At 56.2% G+C, this 16594-nt stretch overlaps 1 protein-coding gene across 1 annotated transcript; it reads left to right on the top strand.

Annotated features, from left to right (window-relative positions):
• The first annotated feature begins 202 nt into the window (after nucleotides 1–202).
• On the top strand, nucleotides 203–16162 carry CYTH4 (cytohesin 4). Its single transcript, XM_065414792.1, has 10 exons — nucleotides 203–274; nucleotides 2427–2545; nucleotides 3308–3388; nucleotides 4405–4517; nucleotides 6894–7042; nucleotides 12232–12343; nucleotides 12692–12768; nucleotides 13159–13230; nucleotides 15390–15544; nucleotides 16090–16162. Exons 1-10 carry the CDS (start codon nucleotides 212–214, stop codon nucleotides 16160–16162), a joined length of 1014 nt encoding a protein of 337 aa, XP_065270864.1. The 5' UTR covers nucleotides 203–211.
• The last annotated feature ends 432 nt before the right edge of the window (nucleotides 16163–16594 follow it).

Genomic DNA, 16594 nt, shown 5'->3' with positions numbered 1-16594 from the left:
AGGCTCCATGGGGGTTAACACCCCCGCCTTAGGATGGGCACAGGCAGGCGGGTGAGTGGCTTCTCTTCTTGGCCCTGGAGCAAGCCAGAGCTGAGATCAGGAAACTCCTGTTGGGAACTCAGCCCCCCTCCTGCCCCACCCTGGAGGGGAATACGGCCGGCCGCTTCTCTTTGTGCCAGGCTTGATTCTCCACCTTTGCATCTGCAGCAAAATGGTCCAGAGGGATAAAGATCTGTGCGTGGGCCGGAAGAAATTCAACATGGACCCTACAAAGGTAAGGTGTACTGTTCCGACTGCCGCTTGTTGGCATCCCATATGGACCCCTCTTTACTACAGATCAGATGCGAGTTACCCACTCCAAAGACATTCATTCTGCCATTGGGGCAGACACACGCGGGGTGGGCCCCAGGAACTGACAATGGGGTGGGGGAGGCTGGTTTCTCAGCCCGACAGAGCACTGTCAGGCAACGCTCCGCGCCACGATATCTTCTGAGAGCTCTGAGCAATGGTGCCTCCCCATGACACATTGTGCTGACACGTGTCAATCAAAGCACCCCCAAAGCAGAAGAGAAATGGAAGGAGGAGAGACAGGGCCAGACTTAATCCAACCACTAGCTCTTCTGTCTGTCAAGGGAGCACAAATCCGGAGAGTCCCCAGCCCAGGCTCTCTCACCCCCGTCAGCTGAGGTTTGATATAGATTTCTCTAAAACCTATTCCTGGGTTGCCTGGGTAGGAAGGGAGGTCACCCGACAGGATGTGAGGCTTTCTCGCATTCAGAGCAGGCCCGGCCAAGCCAGGCCGCCCCTGCTGCTGGCTTGGGAACGAGAGTCTGCAAAGCAAGTCCGGGTCTCCCACTCGCTGGATAACTCCCCCCACCCCCCAGCGCAACCCGCACTCCCCACCCCACTAGCAGGAGACTCAGAGCAGGGTGTAAAGGCAGAGGTGAAAGTGAATAACAAGAAGAGACCTAAGGGCCGCTTGCTCTCCCCTCCCCCGCTCTGCTGGACCACTCAGTCTGTGCTCAGCAAAGAAAACCGCAAGCTGCAACAGTAATATCAGCCCCCATCATTTTAACCACAGCAACCGTCTCACTGGCTCCGGCTCAACTGCTGCTGCTCTGACCAACTTTCCATCACGCCTCCGCCCCCTCCCACTGGCTCGCAAAAGAGGGCCCTCCAGCAGAGCCGGTGCTAGGCAGACTAAGCAATTGCTTAGGGCCCCGAGCAGCTCAAGGGGACCCCATATTCCCTTTTTATTACGTGTTGTATGTGGTGAGGGGGAGGATATTCCTGCTTAGGGCCCCCAGTGGGCTAGCACTGCCTCTGCACTTCAGTACCATCACAGCAACTGCTGGCAATACCCACCAGCCCACCAAAGGGGGAGAACAGTCTGGGTGACATTCACTCCAGAGCATCAGCAAACCAGCATTAGGACTTCTTTCTATTTACATCCCACCTGGCAATCCGGCCCCTTGCGGTCTCTTATGTAGAGTTAAATCAAGCCCTGTTTTGAGGCCCTAAGTGGGACTTTAGTGATGCCTGGTCTTTGTGCTGGCCCCTGTGCACACAGGGGGTTGCACCCATTGAGAGTGCAGACTCTGCCCGGGGTGGTGGGGCGGGAGGAGGGCAGTGGGTGTGACTTTGGGATAGAGCTGGTTGGAAAAACTTAGAGGGAGCTATTTTCCATTGGAAAACGCAGCTCTGTTGAAATCCAAACGCATCACAAAGTCATGTCGATTTCATCCAAATTCTGCTTCAGAGAAAAAAAGGCGTGGTGGGGGGAAGGGAGGGGAGTTCTGATAGTGTTGAAACACCCCATTTGGACACATTCAGAATGGAACGTTTCCATGTTTCCTTTCGAAAAGATGTTTCCTTTCGGAATGTTTTAAACTGTGCACGACGCTGTACATTATAATAGAATATGCCTTTTTAAAAAAAGTCAGAATGGAACCAAACCAATTTTGTGGGCACAAAACGTTTTGCTCAACCCAAAATGAATTTGGGGGGAGAGGGGGAGGTGTCATTTTCTTCCGTGGAGAATTTTGAAATTTTCGGGTTCCGTTGGATCGAAACAAAGACAAACTTTGAAATCGCAAAATCCTGCTTGAAACGGAATTTCTGTTCTCCGCACAGCTCTGCTCAGGAACCTGGCAGCTCCCTGACAGTAGGTGTCCCGGGCCAGGCCAGGATAGGTACAGCATTAGCTCCTTTGTGGAACATGAGGGGAGGGATTAAGATGGCAAATCTGGCTGTGTGCTCCCCAGCTGCGGTCCAAGGGGGAGGGGGAGTAGCTGGATTTGGGAGGAGGCCTGCAGAGCTGGGGAAACATGATGTCCTGAGATGGTCGGGCTGGACCCCCATTAAATTGCCCTTCCCTGGCCCCCCAGAACGTCCTCACTCACAGCCTGGATGTGCTCTTCCCCCAGGGGATCCAGTACTTGACCGAGCACAAGGTGCTGTCCTCAGACTTGCGAGAGATCGCCAGGTTCCTCTACAAGGGAGAAGGCCTGAACAAGACAGCCATCGGGGATTACCTGGGAGAGAGGTGAGCCTCCCCTAGCTGATCTAACTCTCTTAGGCCTTGTCTACAGTGGGGGTTAGACCCAATTTCAGCCGCCAGTGTAGCTGAACTGTAGCAGCCCCTAGCATAGACAGGCAGAGCTGCTACTTGCACTGGGGGAGCTTGGCCCTGCTTGAAAGGGCGATAAGCCGTGTATAGCTCCGCTTCCGGCTGGTTACCCTGCAGGTGCAAGGGGTTAGCACTGGGGCAGCTGCACTGGTTGCTGATGGCTGTACTTGGGGCGAACCCCCGGTGCAGACAAGGCATCAGTGTAACAACCTTGCCAAAGGTCCTGGTGTCTTTTCATGGGGGGAAAGGGAGCTGGATTTGGAAACAGGGCCGGCTCCAGGCACCAGCCTACCAAGCATGTGCTTGGGGCGGCACCTGGAGGGGGGCGGTGCTCACCCGAGGAGAGCGGAGCCGCAGAAGGCTCGCCGCCCTCCCCCGGCGCTCCGGCCGGTCGGGGAGAGCGGGGCCGCGGCCGGGCTCGGCGCCCTCCCCTGCCGCGCTCCCCGCCGGGGGGCGGTGGGAGGCTTTTTTGCCTGGGGTGGCAAAAAAGCCAGAGCCGGCCCTGTTTGGAAAGCAGGGAGAGGGGGTGTGCAGAGATGTTCCTGGGGGAATCAGAGCTCTGAGGGGTCTGAGCCCAGCTCTGCTCTAGGTCACATAGTAAGGCTGCATCATAAAGCACCGAGTCACAGTCTCCTTCTCTCCCCACACCCTCCCACTCGGCCCTGTTTCCTCTACCAGGGACCCAGCAAACCTGCAGATCCTTCAGGCCTTTGTGGAATGCCACCCGTTCGCCAACCTCAACCTGGTGCAGGCACTAAGGTGAGTGAGCATCCAGGCAGAGAGCAGCAGAGGCCTGGGAGTGGGTGCTCAGGCCTGGCTGCAAAGGCAAGCGAACGCATGCCAGAGGGCACGGGGCTAGGGAGACAGCTCAGAGCGAGGACGGAGCTTCCCAAGCATTCATCTGGGAGGGGACCCCCGCCCCCATTTTCATACTTGGGTGTCCGACTGCACCAATGCAGGGGAAGCCACTTCCCAGGGCGGTGTCCCATTGCAGTGCGGTGCGTTGGGGAGCGTGACCCTCATTTCCCTGGGGGCATCTTGCTGCAGTTCCCTGTGTTAGGGAAGAATCACCTATATGTCATAGGAGTGCGTCCTACTCTTTCATGGTTGGCCCCCCTCCTTCCTCCTGGGGTGTCCCAGCATGGGGGGAGAGGACCTGCTGTTTCCAGAGGTGCCCACGTGGGTAGTGTCCGTGTGCTGTGGGAGAGGGACACACCCTCCCCCCCTGTTTCAAGGGCATCTCATTGAGCTCTCACATTGCCCATGCGGGCTTCTCGTCGGGCTCTTGTGCACTAGCAGCAGAGGAAGCCTGTGTCCTTGGGGGAGGCATCTTGTTTGAGGCTGTGCACTGGGGAGAGGGGTCCCCGTTTGCTAAGAGAGCGTCCTGCTGGATGCCCATGTGGTGGGCAGAGAGGCCCCGGGCTCTGGAGCAGGTGTCCTGTCCTGCTCCCTTGTTTTGGGGGAGGTCCCCGTTTCTGAGGGACGGTGTCTAGTTGTTGCCCTAGGAGCTGAGGGAAGGGTTCCCTGTTTCCCAGGCTGGGTGTCTCACTGGGTGCTGAGGGGAAAGCTGCCTGGGTCCTAGGCTGGGTGTCCCATCGCACCCGTCTTGGGAAGAAAGGGGCCCCTGTTGCACATAAGGACGTCCTGTTGCCTTCCCCGTGTGGAGGGAGGACACCCGCACGTCCATGGGAGGAAGGAGGGCACCCCTGGGCATTAGGGGCATGGAGCCTGCCTGGCCATTGCATGACTCGCCCACGGGCCCGGTGTCCTTGCAGGCAGTTCCTGTGGAGCTTCCGGCTGCCCGGGGAGGCCCAGAAGATTGATCGGATGATGGAGGCCTTCGCCAACTGGTACTGCCAGTGTAACCCGGGAGTCTTCCAGTCGACAGGTAGCTGCAGAGGGGGGGAGTGGGAATGAGCTGCCAGATGTTTGCATGATCCACCACTCACAAAATGTAGTGTTTGAACAGTAGAGGCAGCACCTCCAGCTTTAGCTTCTCTTAGGTCAGGTGATTTGGCCCCGGTCCCATATCACTTCTGCCAGTTCCTACCTGTAGGTGGTTTTTCTAGAGACAAGGGACAATGCTGATCTCCATTTCACTGACAGAAACCCACTGGGCCATGTCCACAGCTGGTGTGAACCCACTCAACTGCGGGAAAGCCAGTGGAGTCTACATGGATTGACCCCAGCTGGGGATCATTAATGATCTGCATGGTGGGATGGATTTCACCCTTAGCAAGTTCGTGGATGACACTAAGCTGGGGGGAGTGGTAGCTACGTTGGAGGTAGGGATAGGGTCCAGAGTGACATAGACAAATTGGAGGATTGGGCCAAAAGAAATCTGATGAGGTTCAACAAGGACAAGTGCAGAGTCCTGCACTTAGGACGGAAGAATCCCATGCACTGCTACAGCCTGGGGACCGACTGACTAAGCGGCAGTTCTCCAGAAAAGGACAAGGGGATTACAGTGGACGAGAAGCTGGATATGAGTCAACAGTGTGCCCTTGTTGCCAAGAAAGCTAACCGCATATTGGGCTGCATTAGTAGATTGAGGGAAGTGATTATTCCCCTCTATTCGGCACTGGTGAGGCCACATCTGAAGTATTGTGTCCAGTTTTGGGCCCCCCACTACAGAAAGGATGTGGACAAATTGGAGAGAGTCCAGCGAAAGGCAATGAAAATGTTTAGGGGGCTGGGGCACATGACTTATGAGGAGAGGCTGAGGGAACTGGGGTTATTTATTCTGCAGAAGAGAAGAGTGAGGGGGGATTTGATAGCAGCCTTCAACTACCTGAAGGGGGGTTCCAAAGAGGATGGAGCTCGGCTGTTCTCAGTGGTGGCAGATGACAGAACAAGGAGCAATGGTCTCAAGTTGCAGTGGGGGAGGTCTAGGTTGGATATTAGGAAATACTATTTCACTAGGAGGGCAGTGAAGCACTGGAATGGGTTACCTAGGGAGGTGGTGGAATCTCCATCCTTAGAGGTTTTTAAGGCCCAGCTTGACAAAACCCTGACTGGGATGCTTTAGTTGGTGTTTATCCTGCTTTGAGCAGGGGGTTGGACTAGATGATCTCCTGAAGTCTCTTCCAAACATAATCTTCTATGATTCTATGATCTAGCCCAAGTTTCTAATCTCTTACCTACAAAAGGAGTTGCCTCTTGTTGTCTTGATTTCCCTTTTCCTCCCCTGTTATCTCTGATCTCTTCTTCCTTCTTTCCCCTGGCCAATCTCCTCTCCTCCTCCTTCTTGCCACTCTCCTTCCTTTCCCCTCGTGTCACACTCCATCATCACTGTCCCTCTTCAGGCAGTTGGCTCCAGAAGCCCTATCAGCACCCGACACCTTAGGATAGTGGCTCCTGGTCATCTAACAGTGGCAGTGCTGTTAGTGATCTGCACTCAGATAGCTGAGCCATTGTAATGCCAACCCAACCATCCTGTCCCAGCAGTGAAAAAGCCTGTCACCACCATCAGGCTTGTGTCTCCGGCCCACAGCTCCACTCTCTGGAATGATCGGCCCAGGCCACCCCTCTGTCCGTGTATTCCTAGCTCCCACCGGTCATGCTTCACGTTCCAGCATTTCATGTGGGTTGTGATGGGCACAAAAACTGTGTCCTCCCACCGCGATGCTGTCCTAAATCAGCATCTGTGCCGGAGGTCAGACAGTGGTTCTCAACCGATTTACCATTGTGGGCCGCATCCAATACTATCTGTATGGCCCTGAGGATGTCATATGGCCCACAGCTGTGTGCTGATTGGGCCGCAGGCGGCCCATGGGCCGCAAGTTGAGAATCACTCGTGATCACAATGGTCCCTTCTGACCTTAAAGTCTATGAGCATCGACAGCCACCTGTCTTAAATCAGCGTCGTCACATAATGGCGCGAGGTTAAGGAGGCAAATAAATGTCACACCCTCCACCTGGGACTTGTGTTCCCTCCACACACACGATGCTGGCCCTTGACAGGCCCCGTGTACCGGCCATCAGACCCCAGTGGGGTGAGCACCCTCCCCCGCTTTCCAAGGGCTCCATGGGATCCAAGCACTCAGTACTGGAGCCCAAAGGAACAGGCAATCCGAGGGCCAGCAAAGGGAGACAGCCTCCTCCCACTGCAGGGGGAACCTTTCTAGAGCCTCAATGGGAACAGGGAAACCTCCCACCCACCTCCCCCCAGAACCCCAGGGGCACGGTTCCCCCTGCAGGGGTGTCTGGCGTGGCGATGCTACCAGTCACCCACACCCCTCTGCGCTCTCTCGCTCGCTGGCAGATACGTGCTACGTGCTCTCCTTCTCCGTCATCATGCTGAACACCAGCCTGCACAACCCCAACGTGAAGGACAAGCCCCCCTTCGAGAGGTTCGTGGCCATGAACCGAGGCATCAACAATGGAGGGGACCTGCCTGAAGAGCTCCTGCGGGTAAGTGCTCCTGCCTGCTCGCCTGGCCTGCTGCCGGGTGCTGAGCTGGGAGAAATACCCGACCCAGCCAAAGGCATCATCGATACCTCTCCCTGAGGCATCGCGCTGATTTCTGGGCAGTCCCTTCCTGGAGCATCCATGGTCCCCATGAGTGGGAGAGTCCAAGTATTCCTCCCTCCTCCGTGGCTCTGAGAGTGCAAGGAGACAAAGGCCTGCTAGGCCCAAGGTATATCACCCCACAAGCTTATCAGGTGTCTGTTTTTTTACCAGAACCATTAAAAGTCCGGTTGGCAGCACAGCCGGACTAAGGCAGATTCCCTGTCTACCGTGGCTCCGCGCGGCTCCCGGAAGCAGCCGGTATGTCCCACCCCGGCTCCTAGGCATAGGGGCAGCCAGGGGACTCTGCACGCTGCCCCCACTCCAAGCACCAGCTCCACAGCTCCCGTTGGCCGGGAACCACGCGGCCAATGGCATCTGCAGGGGCGGCGCCTGCAGACAGGGCAGCGCACAGAGCCGCCTGGCTGCGCCTCCACATAGGAGATGTAGGGAGGACATGCTGCTGCTTCCGGGAGCTGCCTGAGGTAAGTGTCACCCGGAGCCTGCCCCTCTCATCCACCCCACACCCCGCCCCGCTGCCCCAACCCTGATCCCCCTCCTGCCCTCCAAACCCCTCGATCCCAGCCTGAAGCACTCTCCTGCACCCCAAACCCCTCATCCCCAGCCCCACCCCAGAGTCTGCACCCCCAGCTGGAGCCCTCACCCCCTGCACCCCAACTCCCTGCCCCATCCCAGAGCCCCCTACCGCACCCTGAACCCTTCATTTCTGGCCCCACCCCAGAACCCACATCCCCAGCCCAGAGCCAGTACCCTCTCCCTTACCCCAACCCCCTGCCTCAGCCCAGAGCCCCCTCCCATACTCTGAGTCTGAACCCCTCGGTTCCACCCCCCAGCATGGATCCCCTTCCTGCACCCCAAACCCCTCATCCCCGGCCCCACCCCGGAGCCCACACCCCCAGCCAGTGCCCTCACCCCCTCCCACACCCCAACCCCCTGAGTCAGGCTGTGAAAATGAGCGAGTGAGTGAGGGTGGGGAGAGCGAGCGACAGAGTGGGGGGGTGGAGTGAGCAGGGGCGGGGCCTCGAAGGAGGGGTGGGGAAGGACTGGCCTCAGAGGAGGGTCGGGGCAAAGGTGTTCGGTTTTGTGCGAGTAGAAAGTTGGCAACCCTAGTGACCCAGCTGCTGAGGAAGGTGGAATAAGTGGACTCTCCCATGCTGGGGGAGCAGGGATGCTCCAGGAGCGGGGTATGGGTGTCTGGAAGATGAGAGAATGTGCTTTGGCTGGGGGACAGGGAAGGTACATTGGAGAGAGCCTGCCAATGTGGCCTTGCTGGCCAGGGTGTGCTGCAGACCAGGAGAGTGTGGGGCGGAGAGTGTGCGGTGTGTGTATGAGCAAGTGTGTGTGTGTGTGTGTGTATGTATGTGACAGAGAGAGAGAACGAATCTGTGAGGGTTGCGTGCGCCTTTGCGAGTGTGGTTAGCGGTGGGTGTGTCTGTTGGGGATGTGTGGGTGGTGCGCGTGTCTGCGAGTTGTCGGGCTGGGTCTTTTAATGGGCCTAATGGAGCGAGGCACCCAACGCCCAGCAACCTGCCAAGAGAGCTGGGCACCTGACTCCCTTAACCCCAGCCTTTGTCTGCAAGCTGTTCTGGGCATGGTGTGTGTACATCTGGGGCATCAAGATGATGATGATGATGATGATGATGATGTCATTGTGGGCCAAATTCTGACCCCCTTACTCACACTGAGTAGCACCCATGGACATCCCCATTGACTCCCGGGGAACGACTCGCGGAGTAAGGTGCTGACGTGAATAAGGGTCTCAGAGCCTGGCTCTGCGATTGCCATGTGTCTTCGCTGAGGGGCGTTTGCTCAAGGAAGGACTCTGGTGTCTCTTTCTGCACACGTCGTGCTATTTGTAGCTCAGGTTTCTCTGATCCTGAATGGCCTTGTGCCCCTGGCCTCAGCCTCGGAAAGCCTCAAGGGATTTATTTTACCTGGTGAATTCCTGTATTGCCCGGGGGCCATTCTCCCTCTCGCTAGGCCTCCCTCCGCTGAGGATCCTGGTGGCACCCCCTGCAGGTTCACCCTCTGGCTCCCTTGGCAGTATCAGTACTCAGACCAGACGGGGATCTGTACTTACGAAAGGGAGTCGTTAGGCTTGGGCAAGGAAGAGCCTTAACGGCCAGGTTTCCAAAAGAGCAGAGCAGCACCCCGTGGCCCTTGTTCAAGGGCCTAAATGGGGGCAGAAAGTCTGGCCCTAAGAGACCAAATGCTGCCGCTGGCCTGCATTGGCAGCCGCGAAGCACTGTGTGCATACCCTGCTTCTCCCATGCAATTCCCAGAGCTGTGGAGACCAGCCACCGCATGGCTGCGCCTCAGGGAAGGCAGCATGACAGCTCCTCCCTTCTCACACGATGCCCTGCGGGGAAGGTTTAGTGCAGGAGTTCTCAAACTGGGGGTCGGGACCCCTCAGGGGGTCGCGAGGTTATTACGTGGGGGGTCACGAGCTGTCAGCCTCCACCCCATACCCCGCTTTGCAGCCAGCATTTATAATGGTGTTAAATATATAAACAAGTGTGTTTAATTTATAAGGGGGGTCGCACTCAGAGGCTTGCTGTGTGAAAGGGGTCACCTAGTGTCTCCTGCTCAGGTTTAGCCTGTGGCGAGGGGCCCTGCCCAGTGCCGCGATTGTAACTCTTTCTTGGGGTGCCCAGAACTCTAAACCACTGTGTTACCCCCCATGTCTGTCCACCTCACCAACAAATTCCTCAAGACGCTGCCAGTCTTAACCTGGCCTTGCTGGTAACATTCAGTGAACCCGTTCTCAAGCCCCCAGGAAAAATGTTCCTCTGCAGCAACTAGCCCCAGCCCTGGATGCCCACAGAAATACCACGTCAGCTGGTGCCTCCAAAGAGACAGAATCCACACCAGCCAGCTGGCTCACTGAGGACACACTCTTCACCTTAATACACAGCACTGAGATGCAGCAGCGTATTATCGCCTAGGCCAACAAGGCCTAGGCCTAGGGCAGCAAATTTGCAGGGGCAGCAAATTTGCTCGCGCCCCCTCCCCAACTCCGCCCCTTCCCCAAATCCCCGGCCTGCCTCCTCCCCCAGGCGCGCCGCGCTTCCCTCCTTCCACCTCCCTCCCAGGCTTGCCGCGCGAAAGCGCTGGGATGGAGGGAGAAGCGAGTAGCGGCGCTCTCGGAGGAGGCGGAGCAGAGGTGAGCTGGGGCCTGCAGGCGCGGGGAGTAACTCAGGTGGGGGGCCGGGAACCACTCCCCGCCCCAGCTCACCTCTGCTCCACCGCCGCCATCTCCCGAGCACGCCGCAACTCCTCTTCTCCCCCCTCCCTCCCAGGCTTGCCGCGCGAAAGCGCTGGGATGGAGGGAGGAGAAGCAAGTAGAGAAGCGAGTAGCGGCGTGCTCGGGGGATAGCGGAGGTGAACTGGGGCCGGCGGGCGTGGGGAGTAACTCTTGGGGGGGGGGCAGGGAACCGCTCCCTGCCCCAGCTCACCTCCACTCCACCTCCGCCATCCCCCGAGCGCGCCACAACTCCCCTTCTCCCCTCTCCCTCCCTCCCAGGCTTGCCGCGGAGGAGCAGAGGTGAGCTGGCACATGGGGGGGGGGGCGGCAATTTTTTGAGGGCCTAGGGGTGGCAAATTTGTTAATCCGCCACTGCTGAGATGGTGTGTAGTAAAGCCAAGCCCAAGTGTCTGAACACAGAACAGAGACTGTAGAGATCCTAAGCAGGAGGAAAAGAGATGGTTACAAACCACACAAAAAGCACACATTTTCTAGTGACCCAAACTTAACCTTAGCAAGCAGCGATCTGCCTCAGCAGCTTTCACACCTCGCTCAAGCTATCAGCATCCCCAGCCCCTCAGGCAAGAGGACCCACCATTCACAGGGTCACCTAAGTGATGTCCCCTTGCTTCTTTTTATAGCCCAAAAAACCTTTGAAATGTATTCTCCGAAAAGTAACCCCACGGCTCCTCTCCTCGGCTGCTTGTTCTTCGGGGTGCAGGCAACAAGCCCGCTCCTCATCCTCTGGTCAATTTGCTTTCTCAGTTGGCTCGCTCACTTTGGATGCAAATGTACTTTCCTTGGCCTTTGCTTGTGATCAAGCCATGCTGTTGTCTCAGAGCGTGATCCATGCTGACAGGTAAAGCCACATTCCTTTCTCCAAGGCAGGCTTGCTCATCAGCTGCCTCCACAACATATTGTAAGAACATATTGCCAGCGCCCATACACAACTCTTTATACACAACCCATACATACATCACACAATGATCTTCATGACCAGCGTGGCACCAGTTTTCATATGATACCTTACAAGACAGTGTTTGGCTAAATATTCTGACAGCTGTGTGTTGGGTGTAGTGAGTTTGTCAGGCCTGCTGGGATTTATTGTTACATAACCACACGCCCTTTGCCGGTTGGCATCAGGGGGCTCGTACAGGCCACAGTGATTGTTTGGCATTCAGAACCCTGTATCGACTCTGTCCTGCTCACGACACCCACCCACCAACCCCAGCAGCAGCCCTGGCTTTATGTAGCACCCCTCAGCCCCACTCCTCCCTCAGTGGAAAGGGCTCAGCTTTCTGGCGTCATGTCACTTCCTGATGGTTGTTTGGAGGAAATTGCAGGAACCTTTTACTCAGAACTTTGCGTAATAAGTGATGTCAAGTAGCACAATGTCATACCCGTACAGGACGAGAAACCAGAATCCCCCTCCCACAGCTGTGCAATGTACTGGGGTGTGCCTGGCAGCTCACACGTGGGTGTGTCTGCTTCTCATTGCTACCCTCTGCGCTTGTGTGTGGCCGTGCAAAATAGCATGCTGTCCGCATGGGCATACGTGTGCGTGTGTGTGTGTGTACCCACACCTGATTGCTCACTTACAGGAGTGTTCTCCATTGAGTGTGTGTGCGTGCACATGTAACTAGGGCCTGTTTCGGCACAGGGATGTTGAACGCACACATACCACTCCCATTTTGTCCCTGTGAGATGAGCATTAAGGGGTACCACGTAGCCTCAACCCCTGTCCATCCATATGTAGGGAATGTCAGTGAGTTAAGTCAGGTCACCCTATGCCAGCGTTTTAATTTCTCTCCCTCTTTCTCTGGGGCAGAATCTGTTCGAGAGCATCAAGAACGAGCCATTTTCCATCCCGGAGGATGATGGCAATGACCTCACGCACACTTTCTTCAACCCCAGCCGTGAGGGCTGGCTCCTTAAACTGGGTACGAAGCGCCTCCTTGTGCAGCTCACCACCATGAGCATCACCCCAAGAGTTTCCTATGCAACCCTGTGGAGGTCTGCAGCAGCCGCCCTTCCTTCTGCTGCCGCGGGTTGAGCCTGACCCCTGGTGTTCAAACCTACTGTCTGGTCTCTAACCAGCCCATGCCTGCACCTCCCAAAGCCAGTCTGCTGAGAAAGATGCCTCCCCTCCCCCCAGTTCTGAGCTGTGCCAGCTCCGGGGGTGCGTTCAGCATGGGGTGGAGGTTATATCCCTGGGCACTAATCTTCAGGGGGTGATTGTGAGGGGGAGCTGTCAGGGACTGACACATTTTGAATCTTGCTGCCCCTAGGAGGCCGGGTGAAGACCTGGAAGCGCCGTTGGTTCATTCTGACTGACAACTGCCTGTACTACTTTGAATACACCACGGTAAGGCTGCACTTCAGTCAAGCAGTTCTCTCCCAGGGGCTCTATATTTTCCAGGGGTAATGAGGGATGGGGATACACCCCACTCTGTCATCCCTGGACTGCAGTCAGACTGAGCCCCACCATTCCCACCCCCCGCCCCAAGCTATGACCCACAGCTGCCATTCCAGACTGATTAGAATCAACCACATGATGCATTCTGTCAGGCAGAACTCTGGCCAGCTATAGCCATGGGCACCAAGCTCCCCTTTGATTTGCTAGTGTGTTTGTGTTGGGGGCCTGCTTTGCCATAATGCTCTGGGGTGCATGCCAGGGCAATGGGGAGCAACACTTCATTGGTCTGGGCGCTGGGAGCATGTCAGACCCTCATACCTGCTTCTCGTTGGCTTCCAGGATAAAGAACCTCTGGGGATCATCCCCCTGGAGAATCTATCGGTTCGGAAAGTGGAAGACCCCAAAAAGCCAGTAAGTCTCCACCGTTTGGTACCGCGACAAGCATGTGTCGTCAGCGACGCTAGCAGGTTTATCTCCTCCTGCCCCGCTCAGCGGCATTGTCCCAGGCAGCACTCTGCTGTCTTGGAAGGCGGAGTGTCTGAACTGCCCCACCCCGGGACCCAGCCCCAGGCAGATTCTCTGTAAAGCACCACATGCGTGCAGGTGAGAAACACGGGATCAACAGCTGCAGAGACCAAGCCCTCCCTTTACCTCCAAGACAGGGGCAGGCACAGCCTGGGCAGCGGCAGGAAAAACTTCCCACACACCTTAGCCCTGCTGATGTGCTTCAGGTCTGTCTAGGAGGGGCTGCCCCTATGGGTGGCAGGGGGAGTTCATTCCCCATAGCCTGCTCAGTGCTTGGCCTCTCTGCTGAGGTTGTCCTGGAGATTGCAGTTCTAGTCTTTGTTACGCTGCTATAGACCAGGAGTAACACATTAGTCAATGGCCCTTTACTTGGGTTACACTGGTGGAAGATCAGTATCAAACTCAGTACGTTTGAGTTGCCTATCAGCAGTCCTGTCCCTCTCTATAGCAGCTCTGGGTACCCTGGAGCAGGGGCTGGAACAAGACCTGATTGCTCAAGGCACAGGGGTCTTGACTTCAGGCCAGGAAGTTATGGTTCTGTTAGAGCTGGGTGGAAAAATTCCAGTGAAGTTTTTCATGGGGAATTTGCCAATTAGTTGAAATTGAAACATCCTGTGGCGATGGTTCAATATGGACGGAGTTCCTCCAGAAACCAGGCAGCTTTCGAAACCTGCCTGGCATCCTGCCAGCTCACCCACCCAGCACCTCTCCAGCTCACTTGGTGGGCAGACTGTCTCAGAGTTAGGGACCCCTGGCTTTCCCTTTCATGGACACTGCTGAAATGTTTCGGTTTTGTTCTGAGTTTGAATGGAACCAGATTTTGAAATATTGGAATCCTCCACAAAACGAAACGACCTTTCTCTGCCCAGCTCTAGATTTGGTTCCTTCATCAGGAGTTTGTGCCACACCATACTGTGCTACTTTGGAGGAAGTGTATAAACTGGCCTGCGGCAAGTTTAGGCTTGAAATTAGATGAAGGTTTCTTACCATCAGAGGAGTGACGTTCTGGAACAGCCTTCCAAGGGGAACAGTGGGGGCAAAAACCTAACTGGCTTCAAGACTGAGCTTTAGGGGGCAGGGGGGATGGTATGACGGGACTGTCTACAATGGCATGTAGCCGATCTGCGACTGCTAGCAGCAAATAACTCCAATGGCTGGTGATGGGACACTAGATGGGGAGGGGTCTGAGCTACTACAGTGGATTCTTTCACGGGTGTCTGCCTGGTGGGCCTTGCTCAGTGTCCAACTGATCTCCATATTTGGGGTCAGGAAGGAATTTTCCCCTGGGTCAGATTGGCAGAGACCTTGGGGGGTTTTCACCTTCCTCTGCAGCATAGGGCAGGGGTCACTTGCAGGTTTAAACTAGTGTAAATGGTGGATTTTCTGTAACTTGAAGTCTTTAAAGCATGATTTGGGGACTCCAGTAACTCAGCCAGAGGTTAGGGGTCCATTACAGGAGTGGGTGAGCAAAGTTCTGTGGCCTGCAATGTGCAGGAGGTAAGAATTGATGATCATGATGGTCCCTTCTGGTCTATGAGTAAGAAATAGCGCTGTGCTGTTAGAGAGGTTCCCCAAGAAAGCTTACCTCAACCTGCCCCCCTTTCTGTCTGTCCCTTGTGCATAGCCAGTGCTGGTTGCAGTATGACACGTGATGCTGTCCCATCAGAGGTGCCCAAAAGCTGTTAGGCAGTGTTCCTGTATAACTCTCTCTGGTAGGCTGCTTGGGGTGCAGCACAAACCACAGGGTGTTTTCCAGAGTCTCGGCCATTGTTCTCTCTCTCTGTAAAGCATGATTTGGTGGTCACAATGGTGCAGGAGTCACTGAGTGCAGAGTGTTGTGGTTTTTACTTTGAAGTCTCTGAGCTACTGGAATCTAACTCAACAGTGCTGAGATCCCCAGAGCATGACAGGCAAAGTCCTGGCCCCAGTTCAGGAACAGACAAGCCCACTGCCACCTCTGCAAACTCCCTTAGTGTGACCTCCCAAAGCTGGGCCCCTGGAACAATGGACTTACTGCCTGACTCCCTCCACGTCTCTCCCTGCAGAACTGCTTCGAGCTCTTCAATCCCAACTGCAAGGGGCAGAAGATCAAAGCTTGCAAGACAGACGGGGATGGGAAGGTGGTAGAAGGCAAGCACCAGTCCTACAAGATCTCGGCAGCCACGCCAGAGGAGCGCAACCTGTGGATTGAGGCGATACGGTGAGGGGACGGGCCCTGAGGGAGACGAGAGGACTCCCCCAGGCAGGGTGAAATGGGGTGGAATGAGCTCAGGTCAGGGGAGACATGGCACTAGCAGAGGCCAGAGCTGCCTGTGATGTGCCGGCGGGCAGAGAGGTGAATGGCAACGCTGTGCCAGCATGCAGAGCTGGAGGCCTCACCTTGCCTCTTTGGGGCACTTGGGCAGCAGCTATTTCACATGCAAGGGAGCAGAGGGGCATCGCCCCTGGGGAGATAAATGTTCACACCTGTGGGCATCCCTGACCCCTTCGCCTCTCCACCCCTGTGGCTCCAGTGCATTAGCCATCTAGGGCCTGGAGGCCCTTGCAGTGAATCTTCAGGCTCCTCCTCTGGCCTGCAAAGCCTGACTCTACACTAGTTGGAGGCGCTGGGTGCTGCTGAGGGGCCTGCAGATCCCCTGTTCTGGGAAGGGAGGTAGTCCATTGTTTGCAGGTTCAGAGACACCCTTGTGGCTTTCCATGTCGTTTCCCAGCCCTGAATCTCTCTCTCGTTCCTCCTCTATCCAGGACCAGCATCACCCAGGATCCCTTCTATGACCTGGTCTCAGCCCGTAAGAAAAAGATTGCCAGCAAAAACTGAGCCAGCTGCCGGCCCACTCGTTGCTGCCCAGATGATCTTTAATCACTGGGCCATATCCTCCCCCACTGGGCTCTACCAGCAAAGGACGCTCAGGAGCAGCACCTTCCCCTACCTCCTGACTGGTCAGAAGATGACTGACAGGCTGACAAGCCCCATTTGGCTCCTCCCTTTCCAATCCGGGAGTTCAGTTCTGAAGGGGAGTAGGTTGATGCGGACGTGGATCTGGAGGCCGGGACAACGGGCACAGCCTCTCCCGCACTGAACTGACAGAGGCTCTATGACAAGACATAGCCTTGTGTACACCACACACTGGCCTCCTCATGTTGAACAGGCTGCAGGGGTCTCCAGCCCCCAGACTTGGCCAGGACAGTCCTGCAGACGTCTGGTTTCTCAGACTCCCTCCCCAGCCACTGAGCTTGGCAGCGGTCCTGT

This window comes from Emys orbicularis, chromosome 1 (assembly GCF_028017835.1).
Source record: "Emys orbicularis isolate rEmyOrb1 chromosome 1, rEmyOrb1.hap1, whole genome shotgun sequence".
Lineage (NCBI taxonomy): Eukaryota > Metazoa > Chordata > Testudines > Emydidae > Emys > Emys orbicularis.
The sequence above is the reverse complement of the archived record's forward strand: the minus strand, read 5'-3'. Positions and strand labels throughout refer to the sequence as shown.

What these genes read in the sequence shown, in the direction of transcription:
- CYTH4 (XM_065414792.1), top strand. Translation starts at nt 212, where the DNA reads ATGGTCCAGAGGGATAAAGATCTGTGCGTGGGCCGGAAGAAATTCAAC. An exon ending in GGGAGTCTTCCAGTCGACAG is followed by an intron (nt 4,518 to 6,893) that starts GTAGCTGCAGAG and finishes GCTCGCTGGCAG; the next exon opens with ATACGTGCTACGTGCTCTCC. An exon ending in TGCCTGAAGAGCTCCTGCGG is followed by an intron (nt 7,043 to 12,231) that starts GTAAGTGCTCCT and finishes TCTCTGGGGCAG; the next exon opens with AATCTGTTCGAGAGCATCAA.